The sequence below is a fragment of the Chiloscyllium punctatum genome, chromosome 9, assembly GCF_047496795.1.
Source record: "Chiloscyllium punctatum isolate Juve2018m chromosome 9, sChiPun1.3, whole genome shotgun sequence".
Taxonomy (NCBI): Eukaryota; Metazoa; Chordata; class Chondrichthyes; order Orectolobiformes; family Hemiscylliidae; genus Chiloscyllium; species Chiloscyllium punctatum.
In genome coordinates, this window is record NC_092747.1 from 98,682,939 (window position 1) to 98,699,924 (window position 16,986).

A 16,986-nucleotide genomic window follows, 5' to 3' on the forward strand; every position below is an offset into this window, starting at 1 on the left:
GCAGAAATTCAAGAGAGATTGATTGATCTTCAGAGTGACTTAAACTACATATTGTCAGTTCAGTCAGTTTCAAAAAGATTTTTGGATCAAGAGTGATCTGTCGATTAAATTTACAACACTGGGAATAAGCCCAAATATTTTTTAATTGCTTTTCCCTCAACATATTTGGTTGAGAGTGGATTCTGCTAAATCACTTCCTTGACCAAATCCAGGAACAGAATTGATATCACAACAAGAGTGACCTCCAACTGTCATTGTCTAATTTAGAGCCCAATATCATGAAACTTGCAGAAAAGCACCAAGCTCAAGGACCGCATTAGGCCTGATAGATGTTTAATTTCATAGTCTTTTTTTTGTCCAGTATATCAGAATGTTCAAGTTTTCTTGGTGTTCAATAATAAATGATTTTCTGTCTTATCTGTTTGTGTTGTAACCCTGTTTGAAAAGAGAGCCCTAGAACCTGAGAAGAACTTTGAGAGCGGGGGCGGGGAGGGGAGGAGGGAGTGCATGTCCAAAGAACATTTGAGAATTACTGATTTAATAACACACTGTAAGTTAAACACATCTATTGTTTAAAATCTATCTCCCAAATTGGTAAAATGGGTCAAGGAACAGTTACAAATAAGCAATGAGCCAGTGCTGTAGATAGTATATTAATCATATTCTTCAGCTTTTTGTCCACTGTGCTCTAAACAGCCAAAAAAAAAGTGTAAACTCTAAGTGTGCTTGGCTAATGGTTGAATTAGTATTCTGGTTAACATTGTGAATTTATTTCAACCTAAGTGTAATGTTCTAGGTTGTTTAGGTCAAATTTCAGTGTCACTTAAATGGAGAAAATATACTGGTAATACTGTGCAGTAATTTATTGAATATTAAGTTGATATATACTCTTTAAAATCTCCAATTTTGCATTCGGTAATATCAGTCCACAAGTCGGCTTAGCATTTATCAACTGTTTTGTATCACTGACTGGAAAAGAAACTCAGGATTGCCTAAATCTATATTCATTTGGTTCAGCATTGTCTTGGAATGCAAGGATATCTCATGATTTATGATACTTCCTCAAGCCTACGACATTTTTTTTTGCAAATTGTTCTACAAATTTGACCCCGGAACTCCCATTAGATCCTGTTCGGTTTCTCTAGTGTACTTCACCCAATATCAACTGCTCAAGAAATTTATGGTGCAAATTACATCTAGCACAAATAAGTTTTTTGCACAAGCCATTTTCCTTTCAATTGCTAAACACTTGGGTTGGAGTAGTTTCAATAACTCTTTTAGACTTTAGGTGTAAAATACTAACTTTATTCTATTTACAGTTATAGGAACACTCCATACAGTTATTTTCCTTGCTTCTTCTCTTATGCTCACAATCAGCAGAATCTCTGTCAGTTCCTTTTATGACAGCAAACTAAGTTTGTGGGACATTAACTATTATCTGACATTATATATAAAATATTATTTAAATTGGTCACTCCCTAAATGGAGATATTCAGCATTGCTAATGTTGCAGCCTTTGTGATGGTTCTTAAAATGAAACTCTTTTTCAGGGCACAAAAGAACAAATCAAGTTTTTAAGACACTTGTTAATGTTAACTACACAGGAAACTATTAAATGGTTCTGTACTGTTTAATTCACTGGAAATTAATTGAAATTGGCAAGCTCACAGTTAGTTGTCTAGTGTTCATTTTAAAAGACTTATTTGAGAATCAAATTTCAACTGTTAATAAAACTGCAATAGCTTATGACTCTTGCCTTAATGGTGCGACCGTATACTTAAACAAAACGAACATAGTCATAGAGATGTACAGCATTGCATTCTAAAACATTGCCCAATTGTGCAGGGTCATGGAAGATTTTAAATATTGGACATACTTTGAGCTGTTGCATAAAATCATCTATTATTTCTTGGTGTTATTCAGATTACATTCATATATGACTCAAATTAACAATGCACACTGTTTAATTGCAAACAAAAAGGCTAAAATTTGTTAATAAGACTCCGCTTGGTATTTGCAGAGTATCAGTAGCTGAGCTCGATGATATGTGGTTACAGGCAAAGTATCCGATAAAGGCCAAAGTCGGTGGTGGTTCAACTTCAGATTCTGGAACTGCAACCATTTTGAAAGCTTTTAACATTGGATTGTTGGGCTATTTCATTTTGTGACCAAAGTGTAGAAAATTATTAACATTGGTGGCAAGTTAGGTCTCAAGTGTTATTTCTAGCAGATAATCAACATACTGTAAATCCTTAGTACAACTGACCAGAAAACACATGTGGTGTCAGAAAACTTAGAGCAGTTTGGAAAATCTATGCTTAGACATTGGACACCGTGCCAAAATCTGCTGGGTTTTTTTTTGAAAACTGTCTGTCACAGAGTCGTGGAAATGTAATGCGATACAAGAAAGATAATTGATCTAATAATTGAATTTCTAGTCAATTTGCTCATAAGAGAACCAAAATAGGGGAAAACCTACACACTCATCCTTGATTAATTTAGTTGTTACAAACCGCATCACAAAGATATATTTGAATGAGTGACCACCACTCAGTCCTTGTGAAACTGAAGTCTAATCTTCATTGAGGGCACTCATGCTGTGTAGTACTACCAGTTTAATGTTAGGTTCCTACACTGTGGAAACAGGCCCTTTGGCCCAACAAGTCCATACTGACTCTCCAAAGCATAACCCACTCAGACCCAGTTCCCTACACTTATCCTGACTAATGCACCTAACACTATGGGCAATTTAGCATAGGCAGTTCACCGAACCTGCACATCTTTGGACTGTGGGAGAAAACTGGAGCACCTGGAGGAAACCACACAGACACTGGGAGAATGTGCAAACCCAATAAAGACAGTTGCCCAAGGCAGGAATTGAACTTGGGTCCCTGGTTGGAATAGATTCATAACTAATGGGACCTACAAGGTTTCAAGGCTAGCAGCAGAATTGTATTCAATGAAAATCTGTAATCTTATGGTGTGCTATTTCCTTCATTCTGTCATTAGCAATCAAGTCAGAGCCTTATTCTTCACTCAATAAGCAGTGTAGGGAGCACTCCAGGAACAAAACTAAACAAAGTCCTCATTGAGATGCCAACCGACTGAATCTACAACATAGGAACTATATGCATGCTAAGCAGCAGAACATAAATGCACCCATACTAAATGAATCAACTTAAAGTTCTGCAATTTTACCACATCCAATGATGAGTGGTGATGCACTATTGAACAACTACTGGAAGAGAAGGCTCTATTAACATCCCTGAGTCAATGATGGGGTAGCCCAGTACATCAGTGCAAAAGATGAGGCTGAAGTATTCACGACCATCTTCAGTCTGAAGTGCCAAGTGGATGATTCAATTCTGCCTCCAATTGAGGTCCTCAGCCAATTCAATTTATTATCAAAATTGCTGAATCATCTAGATGCGAAAGGCTATGGGCCGGGACAACATCCTGACTGAAGTCTTTTTCTAAAACTAGCTGCATTCCTATCCAAGCTGTTCTAATACAACCTCACCACTGGCAGCTACTACATGATGCACAAAATTGTCGAGGTAAGTCTTATCTACATAAAACAGATCATTGAAAGAGTACAGAATACAAATTTCCTGCACCTACCCAGAGTTTCCTTTGCATTTGTACTCTTCAGAAAGGTTATGAAAATGACCTGGGTGCTCGTACTTATAACTAGCATAGAGCAAGCAAATAAACTTGTCTTAATTGATACTTGGATGTATCAATAACTCAGAAACCATCAATTTTATTGGGCCTTGGGCTCCAATCGTTATGTTCTAAATCACAATTTAAAACGTCTCCATCAATGTCTTCACATTTACTTAGTTTGATCTGGATAATGTATTCCAGAAGGATCTTTCGTAGTGACATTCAATTGCTTAAGAAGCTCCTAAATACATAATTTGATGAAAGTCTTTGTGAGCTTTCAGTGATGTTGAAGTTAAATGACTATATAATTATTGAAATAATGACTGGCATATCTGGGAGACCTGCAAAACTTTTTGTTGCACTATGCTCGTCAGTACTTTTTTTTTAAGATTGAGAAAGACTGCAGAACATTCTGTCCTCTTTGCAACTCCTTGAACAGTAGTAATATTGAATCGTTAATTTGACAGCTCATAGAGAAGTTTGACCCTCTGAGCAATATTGATATCCACTGCACCACCAGTCTTGGTGTCATCTGCAAACTTACCAACTATACCTCCTATATTCACATCTAAATCATTTACATAAATGACAAAAAGAGTAGACCCAGCACCAATCCTTGTGGCACACCACTGATCACAGGATTCATTATGAAAAGCAACCCTCCACCACCACCCTCTGTCTCCTACCTTTTGAGCCAATTTTGTATCATAATGGTTGGCTTTCCCTGTATTCCGTGTGATCTAACCTTGCTAACCAGTCTACCATACGAAACCTTATTGAACGCCTTACTGAAATCCATTTAGACAACGTCTACTGCTGTGTTTTTGTCAATCTTCTTAATCGCTTCAAAAAATTCAAAGTTAAATGAGGCATGATTTTCCCCACAAAGCCATGTTGACTGGCCTAACCAGTACATGCCTTTCCAAATACAATAAATCCTGTTCCTTGGAATCCCCTCCAATAACCTACTCACCATTGACGTCAGACTCACCAGTCTGTAGTTCCCTGGCTTTTCCTTATCATCTTTAGTAAATAATGGCACCACATTAGCCAACCTCGTCTTCCAGCACCTCACCCATGGCTACTGACGTTACAAATATCTCAGCAAAGGGTCCATCAAACACATCCCTACCTTCCCACTGAGTTCTAAAGTACACCTGATCAAGTCCTGGGGATTTATCCACCTTTGTTTAAAGACATCCAGCAGCACCGCTGTAATATGGACAATCTATATATGTATCACTGTTTATTTCTGCCAGTTTGCTAGCTTCCATGACCTTCTCCACAGAAAATAGTGATGTGTTTGATATCTTGCCCATCTTCTGTGGTTCCACACATAAGCTGCTTTGCTGATCTTTAAGGAGCTCTATTCTCTCCATAGTTACCCATTTACTCTTAATGTATTTGTAGAATCTCTTTGGATTCTCTCTAACCTTACTTGCCAAAGCTATCTCATGTCCCCTTTTTGCTTTCCTGATTTTCCCCAAATATACTCCTAATACTCTTCTGGGGATTCATTGTTGTCTTTACCTGACATGTTCTTCCTTTTTCTTGACCAGACCTTCAATTTCTCGAGTCATCCAGCAATCTCTACACTTGTCTTGCCCTTCACACTAAAGGAACATATTGACTCTGGACTATCATTCTCCCATTTATGAAGAGTTTCCACTTGATATTTTCACCTGCAAGTATCCATTCCCCATCAACTTTTCAAAGTTCTTGCCTAATACTGTCAAAATTGGCCTGCCTCCAATTTAGAACTTCAACTTTTAGATCAGGTCTATCCTTTCCATATCTATTTTAAAGCTGAATTATGATCACTGGCCCCAAAGTGCTCCCCCACTGACACCTCAGTCACCTGCCCTGCCTTATTTCCCTAGAGAAGGTCAAGCTTTGCACCTTCTCTAGGTACATTCAAATACTGAATCAGAAGATTTTATTGTATATAATTAACCAATTCCTCTCCACCCAAGCTCTTAACACTCTGGCTGTCCCAGTCTGTGTTTGGAAAATTAAAATCCCTACAATTGCAACCCGATTATTCTTACAGATATCTAAAATCTCCTTTATATATTACCCATTGGCTACTGGAGGTTTATAGTGCAGTCCCACTAAGATGTTATTTCTTATTTCTCAGTTTCACCCAACTAAATTCACTGGACCCACTCCCTGGAATATCCTCACTAAGTACAGCCATGTTATCTCTAACCAGAAATGCAACTCCTCCTCCCTTTACCCCCCATCCATCCTATAGTTTCTATATCATGGAACAATAAGCTGCTAGTCTTGTCCATCCGTAAGTCATGTTCCTGTAATAGCTATGATACCCACTCCCATGTTGCCAACCCCTTCATCTGGATTCATCTGCCTTACCTGTCAGGGTTCTGGCATTGAAATGAATGCAGGTTAATGATTATCAATCCTCATTTTAAAATTCCTGAAGAGTTTGATTAAAAATTATGACACATCTCCAGAGTCCAGGGGACTTGAATGCAGACCTTCTGTCCCACAGGTTTGGACATTGCCATTACACAATACCACTTTTCTGTGACACATATCAATTGAGTGAATTTGAACTGTATTAAAAGTTGTATCACAATTTTTTTTTAAAAAAAAGGTGAAGCTTCACCCAACTCCTGATTCCTGCAGCTCAAGGTGAATGGAGATTGATGACCACGTATGTCTGTGTCCAAATTTTTTAGCACAATTTTTTTATTCATAAAAAAATCTTTATATACATAGTTCCGAAAGCAGTTCTTTTGCATACAATCTTTGCATATGGAGAAACAAACAACCATTGGAATTTGACTTTCTCGACAATTCCAATAAAGAAACCCAAGCCATTTCTTTCTGATGCACGATACTGCTTACGTATACTTGAGACACTGGGAGGGTCCAATAATTGAACAAATTTCCATTGTAGCATGTGATGTACACAGCAAAAGCACATTTGCCTCCTGATATGTGCATGTGGGACTATCTAAAGCAAAATAGCTTTTCAGTCACAACTCTCTTGTTGAAGTTGAGTGGTGATCCTTGGGTGAGACAATGGGAAATTCCAAGGACAAGTGTTTGCTGTCCTGAAGGACCAAACCTGAATTCTGAACGGAATGTACTTCTCTGCAGTGTGTATCTGTTCAGTTTTTGTATGATACCCTGTTTTTAAATCTCTTTTGGGACCAATACTTCCTCACTTGAGGGATTGGGAAGCAACATATTTAAACTCAGAACCAGCAATATAATCCAACTTTAATGAGGTACTTTATCTAAGAGTATTTTTGTTCACTCCAGTGCGATGATTCATCTATGCTGCTTCTTGCTACTGATCAGAATTGGGGGGAAAAACATCACCAGTTTTACTTTAAATTTCCATCCTTCTCTCATTGTCTCTTGGCCTGCCTCAGATTCTTCCCTTCCTTGACTTCTCTTCCTGTTTCTGGGGATAGGTTATCCACTTATAGCCATCACAAGCCTCCCCCACCACGCCCAAAATTATGTTGACGTTTTCTCATCTGCTTCTGAAAGGAAACCCATTTCATTCTCCTGGTTCCTTTTGTCACTGCATCTATTCAGAGATTTCACCTTCCAGGATGTGGTAAGATCATTTGTTCACTGTTTGATCTCAAGGATGAAAACTTTCTACAACTAGTGTATCATCACAGCTTCATGATCAAAAAAGTTTGAAGCTGGATCTAGCTACGATCTTACTGAAATTACATTCTTAAAGTGTTACTTGGAATGTTTATATAGTTAAACACAATAGTGTTGTCCCTCACTCACTATGAACACTGATTCAATGGTGATAAGGTGCACTTTTTATACCAGTTTTTTAAAAATTTGTTCAAGGGATGGCAGTGGCACTCACTTGGCCAGCAATTATTGTCCATTCTTACTTACTTACTCTGGAGAAAGTGGTGGTGATCTAGTGTTTGAACAGCTGCCATCCTTGAGGCATAGGGACACCTATAGCAGGGGTGGATTCCTAGGTTTTAACATAGTGAGGGAACAGTATAGTTCCAACTCAGGATGTTGTATCACTTGAAAGAGAACCTGCAGCTGGTGGTGTCCCCACTTACTTACTTGCTACCCTTATCCCTTCTAGGTAGTTTGGAAGGTACTGTCAATTGAATCTTGGTGTCTCACTGCAATGTATCTTGTAGACCACTGCCATTGTGCAGTGGTGGTAAAGTGAGTGAACATTCAAGCTGATGGATAGGGTCTCAAATTTCCTCAAGTATTTTTGGAGCTGCACGCATCTAGGCTAGCAGAGAGAATTTCAGCACCCTGGTGACTTGTGCCTTGTAAACGAATAGGTAATGGTGGGACAGGAAACGAATTGCTCAATACAGAATTCTTAACATCTGACCTGCTGTCATAGCTACACTAATAATAATACTGCGGCGGTTCAGTTTCTGGTCAATGGCAACTCATTTTTGGCAATGATAATGCAATTAAATGTTAAGAAGCAATGGTTGGCATGTCTCTTCTTTGGAGATGGTCAATGCCTGGCATTTGTGTGGTGCAAATATCACTTACCAGCCCAAACCTAGTTGTGTCCAGATCTTGCTATATTTGAACTTGGACAGCTTCAGTGGATGAGCAAGTAGAGGGAAATGGTGCTCATGTAATCACTAGCAAATATCCACATTTCTAAAGTGGTTGAAGATGCTTGGACATGAGATTATGAGCTGAGATGGATATTAAAATACCTCATTTGTGAAAATGTGGGTGCTGATCAGAAGTTTTAGTGCTCTATTTAACCCTTCTCTTGGTGAACCCTGAAAATCTGTCCCCCTCAGGAGAAGAATGAAGACTGCTCAAAAAGTCCATTGTGGCACAGAAGATAACACCTACAAGTATTTGGTAATTTTCCCAGGTGTGGCACATTGATAATGGCATTTAGACTGTCAAATGCTGAAAGCAGAAACCCGCTGTGTTGCCATCTGCTATCAAGCTCAGCTTAAGTCTTCCTCACTTTGGAATTGGGCAAAAGCAGCAGTAAAGCCAGCTCCTTCACTCTCATCAAACTTCTTAGAATAACTGTAGCTGGAAAGCGCAATTCTACAAGTGACTGGCTGGAAGTTGTCGTAAAATATTTCTATGGTACAAGGAAAACAAGCAATGAATTGGCACATCACAGGTGAAGTACTTGCAATGAAAAAATTCTTTAGCCATAAAACGACACTGCCATTTTTAGATATAGAAAGACGTTAACTCTAATAGCATTAGCAACTGAGCGACGTGGAAGACTTACTGCTTGAGTAACGGAAGTCAACTTTTGAAGCTTAAATAATGTAAATTGGTAAAGTAAACTCTGTGTAATTTCAAAAGGAATGGAAATATCTCATTGGACATGTTTATATGTCCAATCAGTCAAAAGTTCATTAAGCCAAATTAACCGTGCACATTTGTTGTGGATCACAATCTGAATCTTGGGCCAATGTGAAAAAGTTGCAACTTTAGTTGGGAATTGATAAAGAAGCTGAATGATAGAACAATTTAATTGTACACTTTGCTGGGTTCTAATGATCTGAAATCCACTATTTTCAGTCGTCCATCATTCACTCTACACTAATTAGTTACAACAGCATTCCTCTTCCTCCCTTTTCTGACCCAAAGCACAGAAGTTGGACCGAAGAGTCTGTTTCTGTGCTGTACATCTCTGAATCTCCATGAATTCATGGTGTTTTTAACCAGCACATTTTAAAGTAATTCTATGAATTGTAATCCCAGTCACAAATAGAGCTCCACTTGATGGAGTTAATCATTCTGGGATATGTGATATCTAAAGCCTTAGCTGCTGTTTTCTGAGATTCTATTTCACAAGCAGGGAGGGGATGGAATAACTTGGTTAATAATTGTAAACAATGTTGTTGTTATACCTTGTTCTGCAGCTCTGATGCAGAATTGATTTCTACTGTATACTATTACACAAGGGAAAGAACAAAAATATTAAATAGCATTAACTTTGTACACCGTAAGATACAAAAAGGATTGATATACAAAAATAGTGCCAAAGCTTACATTTCAACAGTTGTTTTCCTTCTGCACATGTTGCTAAGCACCTGTTGATTTCGATGGCAGAGGTATTTCTTCATAGGTTATTTTAACATAGGGTTTTTTAATTGGCAAGTACCAATACTCAAAATTGAAATAAAGATAAAAGGTTTTCTCCAGTACAACCTTATTGACTATTTCTAACAGACTTAGTATCAGTTCCTTCACTGATTGTGGTGGTCTAAAAGGAAAATAAAATGAAGTAATTTCTTTTCCTAAAGTCTTGTTACATTGCAACCCAAATATGGTTGTGTCATTTCCAAGATAGGTTGGCTCACCACTGTAAAGAAATATTCTAGTATAGTTAGTTTGTATAGGGCTCTTAAAGACAGCACCTAATTCAAACAGAGTCTGGTAGGTTCTCAGAACAAATGCTGAACAATCGTAAGATTTAAACCACACTGTAGCGTTTGGAGAAGGATCAGTTTGAACAGTCCATGTCTCATAATATATACCAGTTCTGTTATCTTCCTTCACCCACTGGGCTAGTTTGTTGAATATGTCACCTAAAGACAAACAGATAAGAATTATATGATACTAAAACAAGCTACTTGATAATTGAGTGCTGGCAAAACAGTAGATCTGCAGCATCTGTAGAGAGAACACAAAGGTTCATTGGACTCAACATTAACTTTGTTTTTCTCTCCACAGATGCTGCCAGACCTACTGTCTTTCTACAATACTTTGTTTTTGATTCCGATTTCCAGCATCCTCAATTTATTGTTTATTTTATTTAATGATGTGTGAATGCCAGAGAGAAATCTAAATCAAAAAAGGTTTAATAGGGTATGAAATTACAAGATCAGAGTTTAAACAAATAATAGGATACATGATTTACTCAAATAATCAAGCAAATGTAAGCAAATAATTTGGTGTAAAGTTGGTCATTTTCCACAGGATTCCTATAGCTGAGTGCCAAACAGAATTGTACATATGTAATCTTGCTGCAGTGTACTATCACTGGTACAGCTGATCTTTCAAGTATTCAATATACAGAAATAGAATTACCAGTTTAAAGTTGAGCACCAGTGTCTACTGTAAAATGCAGATGTATCAGTAATAGCTATGCAGAGGCTACATGCTAAGCTTCAGTGACCACTGATTTTATCACCAAGTGCATAATACCATTTTTTTCAAGTTTCTGCATTATCAGTGCCCTGCTGCGACTCTATTGGTGTTCTCAATATTAGACAAGCCACAGAAAACAGAAAAATCGCAGACTGGCCCATTGTCAGCAGCTTAATTCACAGCGTAAAGCTCCAACTTAGTACACAATGTTCTCAGCAATCAATCTTTCCAAGTGAATTCAAGTAGCATCCACAGAATCAAAAATTAACTCCTCTTGCAAATGCCCAAATCTCATTTGAAGAATGGTGGAAGTGCTAAAAGTAGAAGATTCTTGCCATAATCCAGCTGTACCTTTCAGGTCTCGTCCAGGAGCCACAACTGTGTCTCTTCTCACAAGAAAACTAGGAGAAAGGGAGGAACTGCAGATGCTGGAGATCGGAGCTGAAAATGTGTTGCTGGAAAAGCGCAGGTCAGGCAGCACCCAAGGAGCAGGAGAATCGACGTTTCGGGCATGAGCCCTGAAGATTCCTGAAGAAGGGCTCATGCCCGAAACGTCGATTCTCCTGCTCCTTGGATGCTGCCTGACCTCCTGTGCTTTTCCAGCAACACATTGTCTAGTTTTCTTGTGAGCTGAAAATCAGTTTTGTCACAAATTCAAAGAATGAGAAAAGAACCTGGATTTCATACACTTCTGGGTTAAATTCCCTTCATGTACTATTCCTCAATACCAGTAGTAATTGGTAGCAAAATGTGGCGTTCAGTATGAATGTCAATGAACTGGACACTTCACAGTATGCATTCTGCCATGGTGTATTACAGAAGGGTCTGTTTCAGATTTAAGTCAACATCTCATTTCGAGAGAGTTCAACTGTTGGATCTTGCAGTTTCAACTGAATTATGTAGTTATTTTACATACTGAGACACTTTCTTGTTCTTAAATTGCTTTTACCTTGCACATTCATTTTACCTTCACCACTGAACTTCCACTAAATTACATCCTTTAATCATGTTAATTCTTTTAGCTGTAGGTTAATTACAGTAACCATGTGAACAGCCAATTGCTATTTGTATATTACAGTTTGCTAGTCAACAAACTTACCAGTTATTTCAGATACTTTTACCAAAGAACCATTTTCCTTCCAGTGTAAATCATCTATTCCGTCGTAGAAACAGGCTGCTCCCTGATTGCACCAGAAAGGAGCTTCAATTCCAGGTCGAAGATGTGGGAAGGTGCAATTCCCAAGCTGAAAGAGCTCATACCACTCCATAGTATAGTTTTTGCCTGTCAGCATGTTCCGGAAGCCAATTGCATCATGCATGATATGCTGCAAAAAAAAATTACCCATCAATAATGTGAATCTCAAATATTAATTGCCTGTACTCTTACCTATTTTGAACATTCCCTTGATAGCTTATTTTAAAGTATATTATGAAAAGTCATCTGGGATGGGAATTCTGCAGAAAATTAATTTATTTGTGGTTGCAAATTGGAACACCAGTTCAAAATGATAAAGGCTATACCACAAAAGTAGGAATGAACATTCCATTCAAGTTCTTGTTACATGTCCTACATTAGTCAGAGTTTATACTTCATTAAACATATCATAACTTTACAAAATAAAAATCAAAAAGAACTATGCATGCTGTAAATCAGACAAAAAAAAATTAGAAACTGCTGGAAAAGCTTAGCAGGTCTGGCAGCTGTGGAGAGAAATCAGAGTTAATGACTCTAGTTGAATGAGCCTTCCTCTGAATTTCTAAGGAAGACTCAATCAACCAGAAATGTTAACTCTGATTTCACTCCACAGATGCTCCAGACCTGCTGAGCTTTTCCAGCAATATCTATTTTTGTCTCCTAACATTACAACTTCAAATTTTAAAAACATATGAAGGGGCTAATCTGCATCTCATTTTGCCCTCCTGTTTCTCAGCTCATTTTGGTCATTTAATGTTTGTGGATAAAGTGTTACAAAAACAAAAAGGCCCATCTGCAGCTGTGATTCAACAGGGTGGCTATTATCAATTACAACAGCAGAAATCACCTTGGACAGGTGACCAAAGCTCTCTTACAAATTGTAAGATGGATAACCATCAGTTAAACCTCAAGTATGTCTCCTCCATACTCTCCTTAACACTTCGCATACACATCAATGACACTGACCGTTTGAATACAGAAATAATTTGGTAAATACCATGTTTAAAAGTTGCAGCCTATATCCCTGCCATGATTATGTTTTTTTCTTGTGATTTGTGGGAACTAAAAATAATAAGTGTTCAGACAGATACTGGAGTGATAGTGAATATGTTTTGCAGATTTCACCAAGTACAATCGAATGACTTATTGTTAGTTCAGCTCACAGATGGTAGTGCAGGAGTAATATAGTAATCTGACCATTTTTGGATGATAATGTAGTGCCATAATCATATTGGAGTGACAAGGTAAAAGTTGTCCTTGATCTGACAACTAAAAATCTGTACTACATTACCCTGTGGAATCATGTGGACTATATCTGTTAGGTCAGTACAAAAGAAAACCACTCAATTTTTTTTCTTTGTTAAAAACTAAAAATTATGTAAATACTCACAAAATGTCCGAGTAGATCTCCGTATTTGAACTCCCAGACAGGGGTCTGAAGCCGATAAACCTCGATAATGTCCTGATCTTTCATCTGAGGAATCTCCCCATCAGGAGAGCCTGTAGGGCAGAATGGGTACATGGGCTGGCAGAAAGGATCAGGCTTAGGTCGATGATCAAATCGTCTGAAAGGTCAACAAGCAACTGAGTACAGCACTAAACGTCAGGCCAAAAACAAAGTTGTGCAAAGTGAAATCATTTCACAAGTTTATGCAAGGTCAATTTAGGGACTCATTTGGACTGTAGTACTGTCCCTACCCCCGGACCAAGGGACCTGGGTTCAAGTCCCACCTGCTCCAGAGGTATAGAATAACATCTCTGAACAAGGTGATTAGAAAAATAGGTTAAATTTCAAAAAATAGAATAATTTAGGGGCTGTTGCAGCACTGTTCCTCTGAGCCAGGATGCCTGGGTTCAAGTCCCAACTGCTCCAGAGGTTGGTCATAACACCTCTGAACAAGGTGATGAGAAAATATCGAAATGTCCACATGTAATTTAACAGGAAGCAGCAGCTGATGCTCACCCCACATGGAGAATCTCATGACCTAAATAAGGTTGCCATCTCTCCAAAATAGTCTTGGAGATCCTACAAATAAAATCGAATCTCTCGGGCATTGTTGTAAGCAAAAAGGAGGTATGAAAACTCATTCGTTTGCAATTTATTACTAAAACCATTACTGGAGATTGGAAGAGGTGAGCTGTGACGATGTGACGGTTGAAAACAATTCATGTGACGATACCTTCAAAAATAATTATAAGTTTGGCAAGCCTCTGTCTGAGTAATTCATTGAGAACCAATGGGCTTTTAAGTCTAATAAAGCCCTTGGAGCAACTTGAATTGGATGTGAACTCTAGGTAGTGGCAGTAGTTGTTCCTTGTCCTATTTAGTTATTCTTTTCTCTTCTGTCTGAGTTTCCCTCTTGTCTCAGGAAAACACAATCTACATGGATTTTTCCTTGAAAGTGTCACTGGACTATGCAGTATACTGAACACGTGGAAAACAACAGCAACAACTTGCATTTACATCGTGCCTTTTACACAATGAAACCGGCCTTAGAGACTTCATTGGAGCATTATTAAACAAAATGCGACAAAGCCACAGAGATATCAAGATGATGCAAAGCTTAGTCAAAGAGGCGTATGGAGGATATTTCAGAACTTAAGGTCTGCACAATTGATGGAACAACTAACAATGGTGCAGCAATTAAGGCTGGGAATGCACAACAGCCAGAATAACTGCAGCACATCTCCAATTTCTATTGTCCCATTATTGGTGACCTGGTGACTCAGTCGTTAGCATGCTGCCTCACAACGCCAGGGTCCCAGGTTCGATTCCAACCTCGGGCGACTGTATGGAGTTTGCACATTCTCCCAGTGTGTGTGTAGGTTTCCTCGGGTGCTCCGATTTCCTCCCACAGTACAGAGATGTGCAGGTTAGGTAAATTTGGCTATGCTAAATTGCCCATTAAGTGCATTAGTCAGCGGGAAATGGTCTGGGTGGGTTACTCTTCGGAGGGTCAGCATGAACTTGTTGGGCCGAAAGGCCTGTTTCCACACTGTAAGGAATCTAATCTAATCTACTGAATGCCCAAGCTCTGCAAAACTCTCCTGAGGTTTGAAATAGAAACAAGCAGGTATCTCACCACTTTGTGGCTGGAAGAAATTACAGAGATGGAAAGGGATGACACCATGGAGGGATTTGAAAACCTGGGTAACTACTTTAAAGTCAACAAATTGCTTGTCCCGTAGCCACTGTGGGTCAGTGAGCAAAGGGGCAATAGGGCAACAGATCTTTGTGTGGTTAGACGTGGGTACCAGAGTTTGGAGGACCTTACATTTACACAGAATACAATGCAGGAGGATGCTGGAATTAAAAAAAAATCCTGGAAATGCTCAGCAGGTCTGACAGCATCTCGAGAGAGAATCCGATTCATCGTTTCAGATTCAGTGACCCTCGGGGTGCTGAGATCGTCACTGTGGGGACCAAGGCAGGAGCTAAAGAGGTGGGATGGGGTGATGGAATGAATGGAAGGTCAAAAGCTTATCTCAGAACCAAATGACACAATTATTGTCTCTTCCTGACCACAGTCTGTTCACAATCAATCAATCAGTAGCAAAAGAACAGAGTAGACAAAGGAATTTTGTCCATTTGAACAGTTACTGTTTCTTCAGAAGCAAAGACTTAGTAAATATACCATTACAAAGCATATTGGTAAAGAAACTCTTACCATTACATCTGGTGTTTCTTGATAAGATTGGACACACCAGACAAAAAAAACAAATTGTATGATAATATACCTACATTCTGGGCTAATGTTATATTTTAAATTGTGACTTTTACATTGCACTTTATGCCAGTCACACCAATTCACCTTCACCACAATCTCGATTTTGTTTCCAGTAGTGCACCTAGTCAGTTCTCATTTAAGTTAAATCTTTCCTCTTTAAATGGAAATAAACGGTTGCGTTGTAAAAAGTTAAGGTAGTGCAGCTGCTGGAATTCTGAAATTAACAGTAAACATGAGTACTCAGACCAGGCAAAATGACCGACCTCAATCACCCTTATTCCTCTCTCCCTTGGATGCTGCCAGTATTTCCTTTTGACACTTCCTAGTGCTATCTCAGTATTCTCTCTTTCCTACTTTAGGACGGCCCTTAAGACCGACCAAGCATTTTGCCAGCTGTTCCAAACCTCAAATGCTGTTTGGCAAAACGCCTGGGTGCTTTCCAATTGAACTGACACTAAATAATACCTTTTTTAATCACGAAAACAAAAATAAATAGAGTTTCATAATTCGAGTTGCAGCACTATTGCTTCGTCTGAACTACAGGTTACATGAAAGAAGCAATGACAGTACTTTTACTCGCGTTTAATTTCCCAAACCTGAACCTCATTGTCAATGCATTTCTCCTGCCCTGGGGAGTATCACTTCCGCATTCTGCTGATACCGTGGGGCAGCACCGACCTGTACGGGACTGGCCATGTCTGTTCTCTCCGTCCCCCGGCTGCAGCGCTCGGGGTGTGTTGCAAAGCCAGCCAAATCCAAGCCAAACTCCACAAATTGATTGCCATCCTCCAAAGGCCGGAGTTCAGCTAACCCGGTCCAGAATACACACACTCACTCACCGCAGCCTTGCACAGAATGATGCTGGTTCCTGTTTCCGAGTCACATGAATCACTCGAGGTTTGTCCCCGAGACTTGCTGTACAAAATCTGAACTGTCTGTGCAGCTGTATCCGCCTTGGTAAACAGAGAGTTACATATCCATAAAGCGCTTCGAAAGCTAGTGCCTCCAAATAAACCTGTTAGACTATAAAGTTGGTGTTGTGTGATTTTTAACTTTGTCCACCCCAGTGTAACACCGGCAACTCCAAATCATGACCTAATTTTAAGATTTAAAACAAATGAACAACTGCAAACGTGAAACGAACGTGGAAAGACAATAGGTTTTACTGCTCTTTTCGTTCAAATGACCATTCCTATTTGCTCCTTTATATTCAATATACTTACAATATGCCTTTTTGCTTCTGAATTTCATTCTTGAATATTTGGAGGCCTC

General features: G+C 38.9%; 1 protein-coding gene across 2 annotated transcripts; it reads right to left on the reverse strand.

Moving 5' to 3' along the window:
- Positions 1-6,374: 6,374 nt before the first annotated feature.
- On the reverse strand, positions 6,375-16,547 carry cln5 (CLN5 intracellular trafficking protein). 2 transcript variants are annotated; one of them, XM_072577952.1, is made up of 4 exons: positions 16,393-16,547; positions 13,377-13,551; positions 11,891-12,116; positions 6,375-10,229 (listed from the first exon to the last, which is right to left on the reverse strand). In XM_072577952.1, the coding sequence occupies exons 1-4, from the start codon at positions 16,497-16,499 to the stop codon at positions 9,724-9,726; spliced, it is 1,014 nt and encodes a 337-aa protein (XP_072434053.1). In that variant the 5' UTR covers positions 16,500-16,547; the 3' UTR covers positions 6,375-9,723. The 2 variants fall into 2 exon arrangements, with proteins under 2 accessions (XP_072434053.1, XP_072434054.1); XM_072577953.1 differs by having other exon boundaries at positions 13,377-13,486; positions 16,393-16,536.
- Between the last annotated feature and the right edge of the window lie 439 nt (positions 16,548-16,986).